The sequence below is a fragment of the Pleurodeles waltl genome, chromosome 9 (genome assembly GCF_031143425.1).
Source record: "Pleurodeles waltl isolate 20211129_DDA chromosome 9, aPleWal1.hap1.20221129, whole genome shotgun sequence".
Taxonomy (NCBI): Eukaryota; Metazoa; Chordata; class Amphibia; order Caudata; family Salamandridae; genus Pleurodeles; species Pleurodeles waltl.
Genome location: NC_090448.1, coordinates 1,092,520,761 through 1,092,541,396, shown reverse-complemented (window position 1 = coordinate 1,092,541,396; position 20,636 = coordinate 1,092,520,761). Strand labels below are relative to the sequence as shown.

General features: G+C 44.1%; 1 protein-coding gene across 1 annotated transcript in view; it reads right to left on the bottom strand.

Moving 5' to 3' along the window:
* Positions 1-20,636, bottom strand: part of CAPN3 (calpain 3) — a 333,505-nt gene that overhangs the window by 32,145 nt on the left and 280,724 nt on the right. Inside the window, exons 16-19 of the mRNA XM_069208784.1 lie at positions 15,627-15,734; positions 13,873-13,950; positions 9,590-9,647; positions 5,643-5,707 (exon numbers count right to left, since the gene is read on the bottom strand). Coding sequence (XP_069064885.1) covers positions 5,643-5,707; positions 9,590-9,647; positions 13,873-13,950; positions 15,627-15,734 — 309 coding nt within the window. The remainder of the gene's footprint in view (positions 1-5,642; positions 5,708-9,589; positions 9,648-13,872; positions 13,951-15,626; positions 15,735-20,636) is intronic.

The window sequence follows — 20,636 nt, the reverse complement described above, 5'->3', positions numbered from 1 at the left end:
TTGATGGCGGTATGGACTTCCGGCCCAAACAACTGATGTTGGTTAAACGGCATTTTTAGTACCGCCTGTTGTATTTCTGGTTTGAATCCAGAACTTCGCAACCATGCATGCCTTTGGATTGTTACAGCTGTGCTGACAGTCCGTGCTGCTGTATCTGCAGAGTCTAATGCAGACCTTATTTGATTGTTTGACATGGCCTGTCCTTCCTCAACTACTTGTTGGGCATGTTTTTGGTGTTCCTTGGGCAAATGCTGGATGATGTCTTGCATTTCATCCCAGGGTGCCCTGTCGTAGCGTGCAAGTAGGGCTTGCGTATTTGCAATTCGCCATTGATTGGCTGCTTGTGATGCCACCCGCTGCGTTGAACTTTCGACTCTCTTTATCAGGTGATGGGGCATCCCCTGATGATTGTGAGTTCGCCCTTTTTATAGCAGCCCCCACAACCACTGAGTCCGGAGTGAGCTGTTGCGTTATAAACACTGGGTCTGACGGGGGTGGTTTATATTTCTTTTCGACCCTCGGCGTGATAGCTCTCCCCTTTACAGGCTCTTGGGAGACCTGTTGTGCGTGCTTGAGCATGCCCGGTAGCATTGGCAGGCTTTGATAGGATGCGTGAGTGGAAGCCAGAGTGTTAAAAAGGAAGTCATCCTCTACTGGTTCAGAGTGCATTGTTACGTTGTGGAACATAGCTGCCCTGGCTAGTACTTGCGTATATGCTGTACTGTCCTCTGGTGGTGAAGGTTTGGTTGGGTAACACTCTGGGCTGTTGTCCGATACAGGTGGATCGTACAGATCCCAGGCATCAGCATCATCTTGGGTCATCCCAGTATGTGTGGGTGACTGCATTGTAGGTGTACCCACTGGTGACAATTGTGGAGAATGTAGTGGGGATGGTTGTGGTGAGACCTGTAGTGGTGGTGACTTGTCTCTAACCACTTTGGCTTTAGGTTGCATTTCTGATTCTTGAAAGGCTAGTTTTCTTTTAGATTTGAGTGGAGGGATGGTCTGTATTTTCCCTGTATCCTTCTGGATTTGTAACCTTTGTTGCGTCTGGTCAGGTTCCTCTACATCCAGATCTTGCTCAAATCTGTGCCTTTCCTTGAGCTGCAACGAGAGGCCTTGCTCCTCAGTGTATGATGACCGTTTCGGCTCCAAAGCCGTTTTTTTCGGTACTGAAATACCTAATGTTATTGTCTTTTTCGGTTCCGAGGAGCTTTTTTGAGGCTTGTCTGATTCGACAACTCGATGCCGAATTTTTTCTGTGCCGGAATCTCGACCGGAGACGGAAGTCTTCGGCAAATCTTTGGCCTTTTTCAATGCTGATGTGATTCGGACACGTTCCTTTCTGTGGGTTTAGCCATGGCCTGTTGGCGGTGGCGTCCCCGTGGCCTTGAATCTTTTGGTGTGATCCTGGGTTTGGGATGGGGCAGGTTTACTCACAGTTTGTTGCACCGTCGAGGGTCGCTCACCATCGGATTCATCCGAGTCTGTTTCCTGGATGGAAATTCTTTCTTCCTCCTCGACGTTGAGATCTTTCGGCTTCAACGCCATTTGTAGTCTTCTAGCACGTCGATCTCTCAAGGTTTTCTTCGATCAAAACACTCGGCAAGCTTCACAAGTATCCTCTCTGTGTTTGGGCGACAAACACAGGTTACAGACCCGGTGCTGGTCTGTATAAGGATACTTGGCGTGACACTTAGGACAGAAACGGAAGGGGGTCCGGTCCATTAGTGTTGGACGACGGGTGTGGTTGGGCGACCAGGCCTCGATGAAGAATGGAAGCCCCGAAGGGCTGCCGATGCGGTCTTGATGTCGGTGCCGATACACTAAACTAAACCGGTACCGAGCAAGAACAATACCGATGAATTTTTCCATACTTAGCTAACTTTTCCAATTCGAAATACGGAGCGAAGAGGAACACGTCCGAAACCGATGGCGGAAAGAAAACAATCTAAGATGGAGTCGACGCCCATGCGCAATGGAGCCGAAAGGGAGGAGTCACTCAGTCCTGTGACTCGAAAAGACTTCTTAGAAGAAAAACAACTTTTAACACTCCAAACCCAACACTAGATGGCAGGAACAGTGCACAGCATGTGTATCTGCAGCTACACATGCCATCGAACATATATACATATATATATATATAGTGAAACATAGCAATTTGTTCATTTATAGGTCATACCTTGGCAGAACAAACAATGTATGGCAAAACACACCATATCATGAAATAGCTACAGTAAGACTGAGGAAAGACTATCTTCTCCAAAACTAAAAATGAAAGTATGCTGTTTTTAATAACGATAAAGCAGGGCGTTCAAATGGTGACGTGTTGTGGGCTCACGGATGTGATGGTTGCTGTCAGAGCAAAACTGTTGCTCATATCTAGTAAAGACATTTTAAATTTGATCTCTTTAGTATTAAACAGTCTGGAAAAAGAGAAAGTTTAAAAAAACTGGATCATTACATGATCTGCTCAGAATCTGATATTTCTAGTTCTAAAGACATTTACAAATATCTATCAAATGCCGTAAAAATAAAGTAGCTTAACAGCAGCGAAAACATCTTAGGAATGCACCAGTTATTTGTTCTATTTTATGTGTTATGTTTACATTTATGTGCATGTTATAAAGTGGAGAGCTAGCCAGATGTCTTAAAACATTTGTAAATTGTTATTAGACCACTATAGGTCTCCCCGATTCACCCTTAACAAGGTGATCGCTCATTACCACTAGGTTGACCTGACAACTATCTTGACAATTACCATTATCTGGACTCTCAAGCTGGCTCTATCGCCCCATTTTGTGAGACTGGAGCTAGAACAGCACATCTGCTCTGTAAGCAATGTTAAGTTAAGGTAATTGTCACAGCCAACATTATGAACAGGTCGAGGTAGGTCAGATTTATATGGGCTGACCTAGTAATATATATCTGTTGTATTTGATTAAGAGGTTGGTCACTGAAACCGTTTTTGACTCAATACTTTGCAATTCCATTGTGCAAAAGACAGGTTTCAGAACAGATCTTGACTGCTTGCTGGGATATCATTTTAAGGAAATTATTTTGCTTTAAAAATCAAGCAGGTCTTATACTTTTAATTTTAACCTACAGATTTCTTGCCAGCAATGATAAAGATGCAGAGACTGCATCTTTTGTGTATTTGCCTGGTGGGTTGGCCCAATACTCTTGAAATAACATATTTTCCTAAGCCAAACATTTTGTACAAATTCTCGTAGCTATCTTGGAGAAACATAAAACTTGAGAGCGGGTGGCCCTACTCCACTCTGCTCTTCCAAGTCGCAGGAGGGTTCCTACAACTGTGCTTTAGGGTCTGCAACAATGTTTCAGTCCAAAACAATCCACTGGGATTCTTCAAGTAAGGTGACAAATCCTTTGTCTCTGGGCATTTTGCAGCCTCTACTTACAGGAGACAAGGTCACAATGGGGGTTCTTTTGCAACACCTTGTCCTCTTTTGCTCTGTGGGCCAGCAGGAGAATGCACCACCAGGCCCGGAGGAAAGTACAGAACCAGCCGTTCAAGACTGAGCGTGAGACAACACTCTACAGTGCTCAAGCAGGCAGGCAGACAAGTAGACATTCTATAGTGCAGCAAACAAGGAAGACTTCTATACACTTCATTTCCTGGAACATATTCTCCCCGGAGTCAGTCAAGCGGGGTATTTCAAACAGTAAACCACTCAGTGACTGACTGTGAGGCCTAGCCAGTCGTCATAAAATATCCAGGTTTTCCACTCCAGCTTTGCAGCAGAACAATCACTTCCCTCTCTGAGGACATCCTGAGTGAAGTATTTTGCCAAGTCAATTCATAAAGTCAAGGATGGTGTAAACATTGTAGATAAGATGTACTTTCTCTTGAAATGTTTTTCCTTGGGAGTATTAGTAACGTACACCTTTACATTATTTTCATTATTTTATGTATTATTGTTGAACCTACATGCGCCTACCATCGGATTCTTTTAAATTCTATACTTTCGATCATGGCATAATGGTGCTCAGGATGTTTAATGGAGGGGCACACCTTTCAAAGACTGAGGGCTGAGTTATTAAAACCTTTTGTGTATCTAAGGAAATCATTGGATGGACCAGACTTACATCTGCACCCTCAAATGTCAGAAACATGTTCAGGGAATCAGAAACTGCAGATGACACTTATTGCAAAAAGAAAACCTGCATGGCAGATTAATTCTCTGCTATTGTAGTTGTGGGATCGAGATGGGCATCCTTGAAGGAATTTGAGGGGAAGGCCTGTCATGACTGTTGGAATTAGCCATAAGTGTGTGCCACTGACATTTTTAATGCATTTCCCTGTATGAATACACAGAAAGTTACACCTGCTAATGGTATGCATGAGTTGCACACTTGGGTGGGAAATAACATAGGCACCTACATTGATGGGGTGTCACTGATGAAGGTTGTACTTCACATGCAATACTTTTTCATGTGGAGAAAAAAAGGAAATAATATTTGAGCTTTACAAACCTGGTCTGTTGCTGTTCCTCCTATACCTGTACGTTTTATGGCTTCCAAGCATTCAGTAATGCTATACAAATGCTGTGTAAACCTATGATTTTGTGTGTATTCTCATTTTTTATCACTCGACCCCAGAGAGCTGATACAAATCAACCAAAGCTGTAACTCAGGGTTGATGTAGACTGAAGAAAAGTAGTGACAATACCAATGGGGGTACTGTGCATGTGCCGTTGGCCTCAGGATTAGGATAGACTTGGCAAAGTGTCCAGTACCAACCACTAGAGGGCAATGTTTGGACACTGGGAACAAGGTTGCTGGAATAACTAACACAGTTTTGCAGTATGATAGTATGATGCTTTTTCTATTGCAATTGGAATAATATTGGAGTATTTTTGAGCACTGTGTAGTTTCTTTGGTAGGATGCATGATTTCACAAAGTGCATTGTCCAGGTATGCCAGCCAATGTTGTCTCACCTAGTTCTACATTTCTACTTCCAGCTAACGTGGCATGATCTTACTTTTTCATAGATCACTCGCTACATAAATAACCCCACGTACCATACAAGCCTCAATTTCCACAGAACATGAGTATTGCTCAAACCGCTAAACAGCTTACATTAGTGTTCAGGCTGCAGATTTTTAGTCAGCCATTGTTGGCAGACTTCCAACCTTCTACAAGTACGCGGTTGAAGATCCATTATATTTATTGTTGAGTTTTCTCTACCTAAGTAGCCATAATTACCAAGGGAGGAGCAACTTTGGTAGAGACACTTTATCAGAAATTCACCAGTGGCCCTCAAATTGCAATGACGCCTTAAGTGGGGATATGTTGTAAATGTCCACCTTGTGATCGCTCTACCATGCAAGTATGTGCTATTATGCTTACACCTTCCCGAAAGTTCTGTCATCATTTCTTTGGCAGTGCTTCATGGAGTTAATTCTGCCAGACGCAGCGGCAGTCCAGCTACTCTATACTGGGCAGCTGTTCTGTCACCATGTCTCTTGGAAACCTGACCCTGGCCGAGGCACCCTCTTACTTCAGATGCTGGACTAACCCATCCCTGGCCCTTCTTCTGTCACACGCGAGGTCAAACGTCGGGCATAGGGCACCTCCCACTCCCTCTGGTGTTTTAGACATGGCTTAAGAAGGATACGTCCATGAGTGCGATCATACTGCGGCAGGAGTCCAGCGTGAACTCTTCCACCTTCAAGTCTTTATCTGGATTAACAGAAGAAAGCAACACATATCAGAAGTCACTTCAAACTTGCAGTGGCCTTCGACAGAACTACCTTTGTTGACTGACCCTGGCACGTGACTAGTTAGAAGAAATTAACATAGTAACAACTTCAAATTCAAAATGTAGATCTTTCAAATTCAAGTTTTTTGCACAACAAACATATTTAATCTGAAATTTGTTCACACTGATACTCTAGGCTTGCAGCACAAGAAAACTGCTGCAAACTACCACAAGCTGCTCAGGGGATTGTACTATAATATTAACAATTTAATCTAACTGGTAGTAAAGATCTGTCTACGCAAAGAGCACCATTTGCAAGTAGAGCAACCCCTTAACCCTTTGAACAGTTCACTATATGGGTCAAAGGGCAGATGTGCAAAAAAAAAGTTCCTTTGCTAGCGTGCACAACACGTCGAGATGTCTTGCCCTGCGAGGCCCTTTATAAGTACCTTCAACTCACCACAACTCAACCCTGCAGGCAGTATATCTGACATTACAACACCATATATGGCGGGTGACACTTAGGGGCCATCACAAAACAACAACTGTGCTCACTAGTAATAATAACTAGAGTTCCACTCACCTTGGTAGTAATGCTCAGTTAAGCGGAGAAAAAGCAAGTCAATCAGAAAAAGAAATCACTGAAAGGCACTGCAAATATGGGTTTTTCACAGACAAGATTATGTAAATATGTGGTGCAAAGTTTGGATGTAGAGAACTAAAACGTTTTGCAACTAACAGGAGTACATGTCATTGCTTAGAAAAGGGTGGCCAATAATGAGATGTCAACAATCTTACATTGCAGAATGTGCAGCCATTACCGCTACGTCCCTCATCCTCGACCCAATCCTTACCTCATGGGGTTATCCCCTATCCGAAACAAAACAGGAAACACTCCTTAGCCCCACCCACCCTCCAGGTCAGGCATAAAACCACCTACCAATAGGATGACGTTCTGTTTTGTTTCCTTTCTGGAACGGAGCTAACAGGTGACGCTGAGGTGACTGCCAGCCTTTGCCTCCGTCTTGTTGCAGGGCTCCCCTTTTGCGGGTCTCTAGGTGACCCTGAGACCTCCGTGGGAGCGGCAAGAGACAGCTGGGCTGCACTGGCCCCCCATGCTGGCAGCATGAATGTCTCGGCGTTGACTGGGTGGTGACTGGAGGCTCCTGCTGGACCTGTGCCTGCCCAGAGTGCTCTGTCCGTGTGCATGGGACGGTTGACGCTCAGTAATGTCCTGGGTGGCAGCGACCCGTTTCATTGCCCTTGTGGTGGTGGGAGCCGGTTGGGAGGTTACCTTGGCATTTCTCCTGGGCGTTGTCAGGGCATACATTGGGTTTGCTGAAGCGTTTCCACTTCGTTTTTAGAGCAGGTGACTGTGTTCTGCGGGATCCCTCACCAGCATTTGGGCCCGCCTCTTTTATAGCGGTTATGTTTTCTGGGGGGGTTGCTGCTTCCACATTCCTGGGCGGGGCAAGTGGTGAATCAACTATTTGGTTATTGTGACGGCGTTATAAGAGGTGCTGATGCTTGGGCACTGTTGTTGGTGATTGTATCATTTTTTGGTATCGGTTGGACCCCGCTCTATGATGGTGAAGCATACTGCTTAGAGGCGCCATTGTTACCCCAGCTCTACTGCTTCCTCTTCTTCCTCCTCTGCGGTGAGGTTGCCTTCTTCCCCTTCCCCAAGGAAGACGAGGGTGCAGAAAAAGGCCCTCCCGGTTCAGGCCTTTTTGTGCTTGGTATGTCAAGATGTTCTTCTATTGGTAGGTGGTTTTATGGCTGACCTGGAGGATGGGTAGGGCGAAGAAGTGTTTCCTTTTTTGTTTCCTGTGCAGATAAGGGATAACCTCATGACATAAGGACAGGGTCGCGGATGAGTAGGACCTACAGTAATGACGATTACTGGTAAATAATCATTCTTGTGTTACTGCTGCTCACAAGATACGTAGCTCTGGCACTTTTAAAGCATCGCTTGTGGTAAACGACTGGTTTTGGGTAACCATGCTTCTTCCGTGAGGTCACGCAAGCATATAATAAATCTGGGCTTTAGATGTGGTTTAAATTGCACATGGGCTATTGTAAAGTTCATTCATGATTCTTAGTTGATAATTCAGAATATCCTTAGTAGATGTCACAATGGGGTCAGATAGCAAGCATTTCATTTTAATGTAGAGTAGATAAGGTTTTCTGATGGGTGGGTGGGCATGCAAAACGCAGTGCAGACACACAAACGTATATGCTAGTGAATATTCAAAAAAATTGTGCTGGATGTTTCCTATCCTAAAAATGGACACAATACTACTCCCACAAGCTCCAGGCATTAGTGCTTTCTAGATTAGGAAAGGAAAAGATGCATATTTTATGTGGTTGTACGGTAAGAGTTTTCACAATGGGGAAAGTAATATTCTCGTAGAGAAAAAGACAAAGACATTTTTTTACTTTTGTACATTTCTACAAAGGTAACTCAACTGGAATTTGTATCATATGAAGGTCTGTGGATAATTCTCCATGCAGAAAATCCACAGAGTGCACACAGGCTAGTTGATATATTCCTAAAATGTCACAATTCACATTTGATTTCTGAGAGTTACAACTTTGTAATTCACCCAAAATCTCTGATTCTAAGCAGAATTTATGGGTAAGTCTATGATGTATAGATTGTGCACATGCTGTGAGTTGGGCCTTCTATTCGTGTGGGCTCTAGACATGTACATCTGAGCATGTTTCTTCCCTCTAAGTGTGAGTGTGTTAATTCCTAGAATTCATGCAGCAAGTATTCATAGATGGCTTGAGTCTGCAGGAGGGAGCACAAAAGGAAAAGTTTCTTATAAATGATCACTTAGGGCTCAAACAATTCAATTGTGTATTCTATCTTAAAATATTCTTTTATCACCCAAAATGGTGAGGATGGCAGCTGAGCAGAGCAATGAAGAGATGAGTTCCACTTAGTGGGCGAGCGCCAGCTGCCTCCCTGGGACCCAGACAGGAGTTCTTCAATGCAAGGGGACATAAAATAATCCAGGACAGTCTTCATCCTGAACTGGCTCGTGGTTTCCTCAAAGAATACAAGAATCTCTTTGATCAGAGGCTCATGAATTCTGCCATTATGGACTACATTTGTCTTCCTTACAGTTGAAACATTCCACCCTATCGTGTGTAGTTAAACATAATGCTTTAGTATTGTGCTTTCTAACAAATTTGACATTCAGAGGTCTTGCCAGTGTTAACCTGGCTCAGTCAAAGATAACAAAGACATTTTAAAAAATATAAGTGTTATGCAAAAAACACCTTTTGTGGTTCATGGAGGTCTATTCATGTGCTGAAGATAAGCAACTTATTAAGAATGGAGGAGGTCCATGCTGGGACGGAGGGAGCACCTTCAGTGAGAAGGTAATGCGGGCTGGTCCTGACATGATAAGGCAGCCTAGTCTTTTAAAGAAACATTGCAGCTTTTATTGTGATCAAGCATTTCATCTCCGTGGTCAACAGTAAAAACCAGAGTTGGAAGGCCCCCCTCATTGGGGCATCTGAAATCAAGCGTTTCCCCCACTGCTGAATGAGGTTGGGTTCTGTGAGTTAAACAAAAGGTGCATTTTCAGATTTTTGCAGGATGCCTTACTTCCACCCAACTTTAAACAACCGCTTGGTCTCAGAATCTTTTCTACCCACATCAGGGGAGCTATGAACAGATATTTTTATTGTCAAATCTACTGCACAGAATAGCATTAAGATTTGTTTACTATTATAGATCTTATTTTCTCTTTAATGACAACAACATAATGACCTTACTCATACTGCAATAGGTACATTCTCATACATTAGTACCTTGAATGGTGGGAAACAAATCGGGGAACCACACTCACGTTTGTTGAGCACTCCTTTGAGGACAGCCCTGAGCTCATCAGCACTGATATCCATATCCTGCCCAAAGAAAGAAACAAAGGACTGTTATCCATAACTATCATCACGAAGCGAATTAAGATGAAGCTACACAGAACTAAATAAGTATTGTAGATTGAAAGTTGCTCAGTCAACTGCAAGAGGCACATTCAATTTATCCTTTTGCAGCCGATATATCACACACACACACACACACACACACACACACACACACACACACACACACACACACACACACACACACACACACACACACACACACACACACACACACACACACACACACACACACACACACACACACACACACACACACACAGCCCCCAATGGTAATGTCCATGTTTGAGTACTCTTGCAGTAACATTTTGAATAGTGCTTTGACACGAGTGCTCAAGCAAGACAGGAATGAATGAAATGCCATGCTTAGCTTAGGTCTAACTGATTTACATGATGCCAATTTTTTTTTTAATTCCATTTGGGGGTTTTCAAAAGGACAAAATGATCTTCTTAGGGCAGGTAAGGGCAAACACACCGTGACATTTGTGTAGTTTCTCCAATCTGACAATTTAAACTTTGTATTGGAGGGTCCCTTCACTTACATTTCTGCTTTTTTGGCTCATTGTGATGTACCCTTAAAGACAAAATGTAGTACTTGTGCTACTCAGTTACACCCTTGGTGTGCCCTTAGATTGGGGAGAACCCAACCTGGACTCCTCAGGCTCTCAACACCATGTTATAGTTTCTGTTGTGCAGTACCTCTGCACAAGGGTGATTCCTAGAGTTATTGATATACAAATTATGTTCAGTGACCTGTTGCAACCAGCACCATTACTGGTGTTTGTTTTAATGAATGTTTATGGTCAGGAACTGTATGTGCATTGTTATTTAAAGTCATCACAGATGACTGGTTGTGATACTCTTTGGTGTACCTGGGGAATGCACAAGGTTTCCCTGCAGGGAAGGATCTTGGAGATTATACCTTCACCTATCACATTTGCACAAATCCCTATAGTGTATGCTTAGCGAAGGGAAGGGCCTGCTCTACTCTCCATCTCATCTGAAGAGGAAAGAAGTGCCCAAACCTAGTTGGTTGTGTTTGCAAACTTTGAGAATGTATGTGCATCAGCCGTGAAAGGACTGCTGCCTAATTGCTGAAAAGACTGGGAATATAAGGTGGTGCCTCATTCTGGTTTGTTGAACAGTGCACCAACAGAGACCTGCATGAATCCTGCTTTTTTGTTCCTTGAATGTGGAGTTGTATGCTGCCCATTTCCTCAAGGCTGAGACTAAGCATGATGGCGTGCTGAAATCCTATTGGACTGCCCTGAGGTTGCGGACCTTGGATGTTAAGAAGCTCTTGTCAAACCCAAGAACTGCAGAGATGTGGACAAGATGCAACAAGAAACCCTAACCTTCAGTAGAGCTTCTAAAAAGCAACCTACCTTCTACTGCAGGGAAGCTGACAGATAATTCTGGCCAATGAGAACATTCCCTTCCTCTGCCAACTTTTGATTCCTGATTTTTATTTACCTTCGCCCCCTCTTCCGTGACCATTTCCAGGTATCCACCTGCCGCGGTTTAAGGTCCCATGACCCTTCACTGTGGCATTGAGGTCCAGCACCCGGTTGGCCTATACATAACCAAGAATCACTAAAGTTATAAAGATCTTAGTGCCTCATTTACAAGAAAGAGGCGTAGCACAGCGCTGTGCCAAAATTGGCAGTGCTGCTCTGCGTCACTTCAGAAACGTATGGATGCGCCGTATTTACAAAAATACGACGCACTTCTGTGTTTCCACCAGCTCTGGTGTTATATTTAGCTGCATCACACATAGAAGTAGCAGAGGTAGCAAATTGTTATTATTTAGTGATTGTTTATGTGCAGGAAGGGACACCTTCCCGCACATAAACAATCATTCATGGCGTGTTGCTCTTTCTTTGTGTGCTGCAAAATGCAGGTATTTCTCCTTTTTGCGCCATTCTAATGCCACCCCTGAGGGGGAGTTAGTTTTTGGCACTGCCTGGGGTTTATGATTCCTCATAAATATGAGGCAGTATCAAAATGCAATGGGTGTTGCAGTGGAATGCCCACAGCAACACCCATTGCACGCCCCTTCCACGCTCAGTGATGCGTGTGAAGGGGCCATATTTACAAGGCTGCGTTAAGCCACAAATAGTGATGCTCCGGTGGTACAAGGGCCTTGTAAATGAGGCCCTTAATTTTGGTCCTAGTGTATGTCTTTTGGTCACACCTGAATTTCCCCAGAGGGCCTATTCACAGACTGCCCTCCTTCCACACAGAGATTTACCCTTCTCACGCTGAGCTACAACCACCAGATCAGGAAATATCCACTTTCACAGAACCTGAAAACGCTATCTCTAAACCAAGTGACAGGCAGATTCATTGGGCCCATAACATATGACTGATATACTTGATTCCACTGTGTCAGAATTTTGTAAACCTATGTTTTCCAGTGTTTGTGATTAACTATCAATTCCAATCAGGTTTTTATGAGTTACTGCGTTTTGCTAGGATTTACCATTCTGGTTGAAATGTAATCTTACAGTCCATTGACTTTTTTGTAACTATGAAGGAGGCTTGGATGACCATAAACAGGGAAAGTAGGCGGAACCCCTTAACGTAAATAAGGTCGAACATAGAGTTAATGAAGAACAGGGGCTGCTTTAAAAAATTATAATTAATTATCATTTAATAAGTCGGTGCTGGGGGCCATACAAAGGTCCACTGGACTGCTCTTTTGTTGAACTACTGTCTGCTCCTCCCAGTGCCAGAAGCCACCATGAGAAAGGTGGAAGCTGTTTCTCAGCAAAAGTCATACCATCCCCTTTCATGAGAAGGTAATAGATCAATGGTTTGTGTCCGCAATTGCATTGCAAACCATTGATACACTGCATACTGAATCAAAAGAAAAGGAGGATGCCCATCACACAATCCTTTTCCAATAATTTATAGGTTGCAAAGTGCATTTTCCAAGCCTAAAAGACATGGACAGCTCTCAGTGTGGCTCTTGTACTGCAGTCTGTATGTTTCTGTTTGCAAAACCTGCGATTTATCAATTTAAAGTTTTTGTGACTCCAAAAATGGTTTGTAGATTGGTCCGAAAATTCTCCTCCTCCCGATAGTTTGCATAAACATTAGTTTAACAAGTGACAAAAGAAGAGGTACTTTTCCACTTTTTGACCCCCTCAAAAAACATCAAAAGGCTGTCCCCTTGGTCCACCGTTAGTCCCTCAAAACCTCGTATTTGCTACTGAGGAAGAAGTGGATGGCCAGGGACTGGAAGTCATGGACAGTAAATAGGGTTCAAAGTGTCCAATTATTAGGTCAAGCCTACAACACAATACAGTCGCCTGGCTGCCAAGACATATTGTGGACATAGAGAGGCTTGTAGCCTGCACACTGCTTAACGCTGGTTGACTTTACTGTCATTGTCATTTGCACGCTTTTTATTTGATGGCTTGCATTGTCGGTCTTTTGTCTCTCCCTACTCCGGACCAGTACTAATTTACTTGTGTCCTTTCAATGCTCACTGTTAGGGTACAACTTTTTTTCTTTTGTTTTAAGCACTCTACAAGATTGTTTGTGTTTTCCAGCGGTCTCCCTAGTTCTCCTGTTTTATAAACTTCACAGGATGGCATGTGTTTTCCACCTGTCTACCTAGTGTGCTTCCCTTCTTCTCACTCCTATGTTGCATCCGTGTGCGAGAAGGAGCGACACGTGCCACCTTCTGTCATGCGCTTACCTTCAGGTGTTTCTTTCCTATGTAGCTTTCTCTGCTGTGTGTTTCTTCCTATGCTGCCCAACATTGTTCTCTCTCTCACTCGTTTGCTCCCCCCACACTTCACTTTGCTCTCTCACACCAGTTTGATTTTCTCCACCATTACCCTCCGTGTTGCTTCGCCCTACTCACGCTTCCTGTAATGTTCCCCCAGCACCTCCTGTGTTGCTTCTAGTCCACTGAAACCCTTCCATGTCGCTTCTGCCCTGTTGTTTTTGCCATCTTATTTATAAAAAAAAAATCTTTCCCATATTTCTTTTTATTAACCGCATTTTTTTCTTTTTCTGTTTCATTTACTGATCCAATGGGAGATGCAAAATGTCACTGTTCATTTAGGGACAAAAACTCCTGGATACCACCACTATCATTATACAAGAAGTTGGATGGGATTTCCAAAAGCTACTGGCTACTATTGCACAATAGGCGGGATGGAGCAGTAGTACTCACTTCTCCTGCAATCTGCTGAAAGATTTTCTTGAACTGATTCTCCTCTTCGCTCTCATTGTCTTTGTTGGCCACAGGGGTCTGCAATGACACAAAGGAAAATTTTGAATCACCATTCTCAAACTTCACTGTCGACTGACTTCCCATATTCTTTCTGATTTAACGCACCATATATTGGCTTTTGGGTTGTATCTTTAATATCAGTCTTGTCATGCCGAATTACCGCTTTATTTTTACAGAACTATAACTTCAAAGTGGAAACTTCAACCCACCTCTTCTCATTTCAGCAATCATCATCTCAAACACTTCAGCATAGTCTTTTCTCAAAACCTCCATTTATTGGGATATTCTAATAGTGGCTACACCGCCTGAATTTAGTTCAGCTCTGAAGTGAGATATCCTTTCAGGCTTCACAAGTCCCCTGTATGTCCACATTCTAGATGGAGGACAGAATAACATTAATTGTACATGCACAAGGACTTCAGAACGAAGGGTCTACGAAATCTAAAGGCAGGTGGTTCCCACTGTGGACTAACCAAGAACCTCAGTTCGTGCAATACCATTCCACACTGACTATCCACCAACTGCAAATCAATTTCTAAACACTAGGGGCAGGTTCCAGATAGTACAGGTTCTGGAAATGGAACTCCCTTTGGTGATTAATGAATGATCTGTCCAATCCCTCACTGTTGGGGAAACACCTAAAAACTGGTATGCTCAAGCAAGACTTCAAGTATAAGGGCCAAAATTATGAAGTAAGAGCGAACAGGAAGGGGGGCATGTGGCACCCTTGATCCAGACTGAAGATGCCCTACTCACTGCCAAACACAGTTGCCCCGCTTCACTAAACTACCTCCAGTATTGCGGCTTGTGGACCAAAACTTAGTCCATATAAAGTTCTGTTCATTTCATCTGAATCGATGAATCCACTAATAACATTTAACTGCTCCAGCACCCTCGGAATGTTCACTGTGTGCAAGGCAGACAGTGAACATTGCAATGGTGCTGGGCAGGGGGACTCCTGCACTGCCCATGCCCGAAGCATGAGCAGTGCAGGGGCCACCTGTGGCCCCCTGCACCTGTTCTCCACCAGTCTTTCCATAGCGGTGAAACATCCATGAAAAGGTTGGTGCAGATCGAGGTCATAATCCGCAGGGCAATGCTGCATGCAGCGCTGCCGTGGCAGATTACTATCTGTCCACCGCCAACCCGTTGGGATCATAGATCCTGGTGGTGCTGGCAGAACCCTCCTGCTAGAGTCTTTATGTGGCAGTCGGACCGCCACAGCAGCGGCAGTCCTGACCGCCACCGCAAGGGTGGTGGACTGAAGACCGCCAGCCTCGTAATGAAGCCTTTTATCTGCAGACAAAGAGCAAGGTAAATTGCTTAAAAAGCACAAGTATGTGCATTATTATACACAAACAGGCTGCCGGCTCCATGTCTTACTGTAATGCCTTGTGCTCCATTTACGGGTCCCCAGATCAGTATTTTCCAGTTAATTAGCTATCCAATTAGTTGCTGCATACAGTAGAAATGGTCAATGTGAAATACATGGTGCTAGTTTCCTCTTCTGTTGGACTATCTTGGGTTACAAGATGACTCACTGGATAACAATATTTTCTAGAACTTAAGGCCAGGACTAAACTAAGTAGTGCCCCATTGACACTCAGGAATATGGTGACACTTTCTCTACTAAATCAGAGAGCCATGCCGGAAACCACCGGACCCACTGACTTCATGCCAGAAAGTACAGAAACCTCCTCTTTTTTCTCTTTTTTATCCTCCGTCTTCTTTGTCTGGTCGTCGACCTCGTCACCGCCAATCTCCTTATTGCTGTTTGATCTGTCAGAAACAAAGATGATTGGCTATGGAGAGAGAAGGGGCGGGGCAAGAGAGGAAAAGAATGGAAGAGATTACAAGAAAGAAGTGATCCCTGTGTTTGAGTATATCTGGTCCACCAGCATTCCATGCTGCATGCTTCCTTGCTCAAAAGAAGGCCACACTACTGGATATGTTTCTCATGCAGCTGCAGTCACTGCTTGCATTCGCCTTCGTTGCCACATACAAAGTGAGATGCCAGTGTATATATGCCCTGTTCTGGATGAAATAGAGTGGACAGCGCTCCAGGTTTCGGAGGCAATTTTCTCTTCTCACTGAAGGATAATTCTCTTTGAAAGGAACTAGCAATTCTATTGCTGGTTGTTTTCCTTGCTGAAATTTCTTTGACTAGTGCAATATATGAGAGAGAGTAGAACCTATCCCTGCTTGTACCCAACTGACATGCATGTCAGATGTTTTTGTTTGCACCTGATATCAATTTATTCACAAGAGACTAAGGGCCTTATTATGACTTCGGTGGGTGGAAAAGCCCGTCTGGCGAGATCCCGATAGGTAGGTTACCGCCAGTTTGGCAGCCTTCCCGCCGGGCCCATTACGAGTTTCCGGCTGAGTCAGAGGGCTTAAACACAGCAGGAAACTGCTAATAGTACTGTCTCCTGCTCAAAATAGAGCCGGTGGCAATGCTGTAGTGCGTAGAATGCAGCAGCACCCATCACAGTGTTCACTGTCTGCAGAGCAGACAGTGAACATTGCAACAGGGCTCGCCAGGGGGGCCCCTGCACTGCCCATGCCAAGTGCATGGGCAGTGCAGGGGCCCGCTGGGGCATCCTGCACCCCGTCACCACCAGTCTTTTCATGGCGGGGTTACTAGCATGAAACCGCTGGCGGAGAAGGAGGTCGTAATCCCCAGGGCTGCACTGCTTGCAGCACTGCTCTGGTGGATTAGAACCGACACACCGTCATGTCAACAAAAAGTGGCTCTATGGTGGTCCGCCCGCAGCACTACCGCTGGGGTCATAATGTGGCGGACAGCCCGTCACATTAGTGGCAGTCCAACCGCCACCTCAACCCTGGCGGTCGTAATGAGGTTCTCCCCTCACTGTACATGCATAGCAGGACATATATTTATATTTGCATTTGATGAAAATCAAGAAAGGTTAAGCTCTTCTAGTGTTTGCATCTGACATCAAACATCTGACAAAAAGAGGTTAAGACATTCATAATTATACAAGACTCCAAAGAAGTAAAAAAGATTTAAGGGGCCAATTTATAATTTGGAGCATGGAGGTTTGACAGTCAGGGTGACAGAGTAATTTACTCTGTCATCTTGAATGCACCTCTACCCGCCAAATTATGAAATGACCTCCACGCTGTCATTTCTTAAAGCAATTTCAGGACCGCAAATGTTTTTTGCAATTTGATGCATGGCTCCATCAAGCAGGATTTTCTTTTTGAAAATAAAAAAGCCAATGCATTTTGTAGTTTTCACTGCCCCTCAATGCCAGGACCTTCCTGGTAGTGATGAGCAGTAAAAGTAAACCTCTAATCCCACCCAGCCCTTGCTTCCTCTGCCGGGCAAGAGGTTTAATTACGTCAGAGACAGAGTAATATCTGCCATGAATAAAACATTTGAATTGGGCGAGCAGACCACAGTCTTGGAGGTTTGGATACTCTGCCACGATGGAGTATCCCTATCACGAAGAAATAAATCAGGCCCTACGTCATGTTTGTGTTTGCATCGAACATCAATGCAAATAAAGTGAGACTAAGATAAAATTGTATTTACAGGGACATCCATGCAACTCAAAACAGATTAAGACAAATCCATGCTTGCACCCAGCAAGTTAAAAGAAATTAAGACACATCTGTGTTTTTATGGAACTTGTCATTTGGCGGACGGCATATCCATCACGCTTGTGGCGGAGTAAACCCTCTGCTAAACTTTAAATCAGACCCTAAGCCATTTATATTTTTGCATCCTATCTCATGCAGGAAAACTGATGGGTCAAACACTCTGAACACGTGATGAGCATCATGCTGGCTAGTGAGGCTACCAATCCAGGGTACAAGGGCATCAAGTGCAAGTATTAATTCCATGCAAACATTTCGCATGATTACTAATTCTAAAGACTAAAAACGATGATTCTTTGCATGCAGAAAGATCAACAACAATTCCTGGAATCCAAAAAGTCAATATGCCAAAACATGGAGCATTTTTATGAATTAAATTTACTATTGCCCATATGTTAGGGGAATAATTTGACGACACATTTCCCCTCATAGTCTCCAGTAATGATGCTGGAGTTACCAATGATAAACTCATAACAAAGCAAAGGGTGTCTGCAAGAGAGATAATTTCCAACACCACACATATTCTAGGATCCCTCAGTTAACACAGCATGAAGTCCTGCTTCTCGGTTCGCTTTCACAGCCATGTAACCATAAACAAAAGAGGTAGGATGAGGAATTATATTGCACGTAACATGGGAAGAACTATGAAACTTCAGTTCGAGAGATACTACAACACATATCTACACAAAGGACCTCAATTAACCCCAACCTATTTATTAAGAAGGGGGTCACATTCTCTTTACAGAAATCTCAGGCTTTTTTGGGTTCTGTGAACTCTATCTTCACTTCAGCTATGGCCCTGGTTCCATAAACCTGCAGCTGGCCAGAGGTCACTGGACAGTTGTTGAAGGTTATGGACAGCGCTTTACTTGCGGATATCGTTGTGCAACTTTGACAGGTTTCTCCTCACAGCACTTTGGCTCCTCCAACACAACCGACCTGAAGCAACCACCGTTTCCATCAGGAACCTTGCATCCATGATTCCTATCACCACTGAAATGAACCAATGTCTTCCAGACTCCGGAAAACTATCAGCTGAAGAAGAGACAGGATAGACCAATGTATTGCTCTCAAGAAACCTCATCTCATTTTAGTCGCTATCAAAGCTGACTCGTGCCCAGAGTCATTTCTTTAAACTGAGATTCTAATATCATGAGAAAATATTTCTCTTTAGTGTGTCTATGTGTTATCATGGGCAGTCATGTTTCCTCTTTTACCAGGTCCAGTTCTTAACCCCAGTTCATCTTAAAATACCTATAAGAACACTGAGCAGAGAGGAGTTTACAGAGATCGGAATTCTGATTAATGCTGCAGTCACCAAGTGAGAGCTACAACAAATTACCAGGTGAAAAATAGGCAGTAAATTGGAATAAATTTACAATTCAAAGCAGAACACACCAAATCTATAGGGAGTTCCTCATTCTCTGAAGAAATGTACAATATTTTTTACAATATAGGATATTTATTGGACCCAGTAAAAAAACTCCCCATAATCAGACCTACTGTCAAAGATTCAGTTTGGCCAATAAAATATATATTTGTTTTCTTGGGCGGGTTGTGTCTGATTTCCATTGGAAGGTACACTTACCATTCTCTCCCTTACCATTGTAAAGTCAACTATGTAATAAATATTAATTAGGCCAGGACCAATTTGAAAAACCATGTGAGTGGCTGCAAATGCAGGGATGAAACCTGCAAGGGAGAACATAACTCAGTTTCTACATTTACATTCCTAAAAAATAAAGATTTTTATACAGCAGTCTGCACCCATTAAAGGAAAAGGTGCTGGTTTAAAAAATGTTTCCCATCTGGGAAAAATTGAGAGGAAGAGGCAGTGGACCTTTGAACTCACAGACATTTGTGTAGGATATACATGTTGGGAGTGCCTATTTACATTCTGTGAATCACTACGCGGGTTGCGCTGTTGGTTTGTCCTGACTCTCCTCACCTGGGGGCTGACATCGGAGCACCGGAGCTAAAGTGCAGGAGCCCTTTAAATTCTTCATTTGCGCTCCCGCTCGCGGGGACGCGGGTTGCGCTGTTGGTTTGTCCTGACTCTCCTCACCTGGGGGCTGACATCGGAGCACCGGAGCTAAAGGGCAGGAGCCCTTTAAATTCTTCATTTGCGCTCCCGCTCGCGGGGACGCGGGTTGCGCTGTTGGTTTGTCCTGACTCTCCTCACCTGGGGGCTGACATCGGAGCACCGGAGCTAAAGGGCAGGAGCCCTTTAAATTCTTCATTTGCGCTCCCGCTCGCGGGAGGCGTGCGGGCGCGCCCGGGCGAAGCCCGGGCCAAGGGCGGGCCCGTCCGTGCCCGTCAGAGGCCGAAGGAGGCCGGGCTGGGCCACCCCTCTTGGTCCTAAGGCACGGCAATTGCCCCTTCTGCATAGGGAAGTACCCCAATCTCTCCTCTATATTGTGACATAGTACCATTCGCCAATGGGGAAGCGTAAGGCCAAAGACAGCCCGACTTTAGGCTCTGGCAAATCCAAAATACTCAAAATCAATAAGACTATGTTACCCCACACTAGCCATGTTGCCAAGGAAATAGACGATTTAATAGAAGAGGTAGAACAGATTCTAAACAACAAGCAGAAGCCTAGTCGAAAGGGCTCAAAATCTGGCACGCTTATTCCATTTCTAACATCTAGTTCACACACTGTTGTTAACTCACATTCTGTCGCCTCATCTCACCAACCACTCCAACAGTCGTTGCCTTGTCAAGATCCCATTGCCCTCCCTACACCCTACTCTGAATTAGATGCTCCTAGAGCTTGCACACCTCACCCTTCAATTTTATGCTCTAATCGTTTTTCTCCGCTGGCATCCATTGATTCGGACAATCAGCAACCAGCCGTCTCAACTCTGCCATGTACAGTGAGTCCTCCTCTACAAAATGATCTGTTCACATTGGTGTGTAGCCTTAAGACTGAAGTTGGCGAGTTGAGAGCATTATTGCTTGAAATTACCACCCTTCTTAAAAACAAATACTCTTCCCCTATTAGCGAGCCTAACTCAAACCTTTTGCCTACCATGCATCCACCTGCAAAAGGCGTTTTATCAAACGGGCCTCTTTTG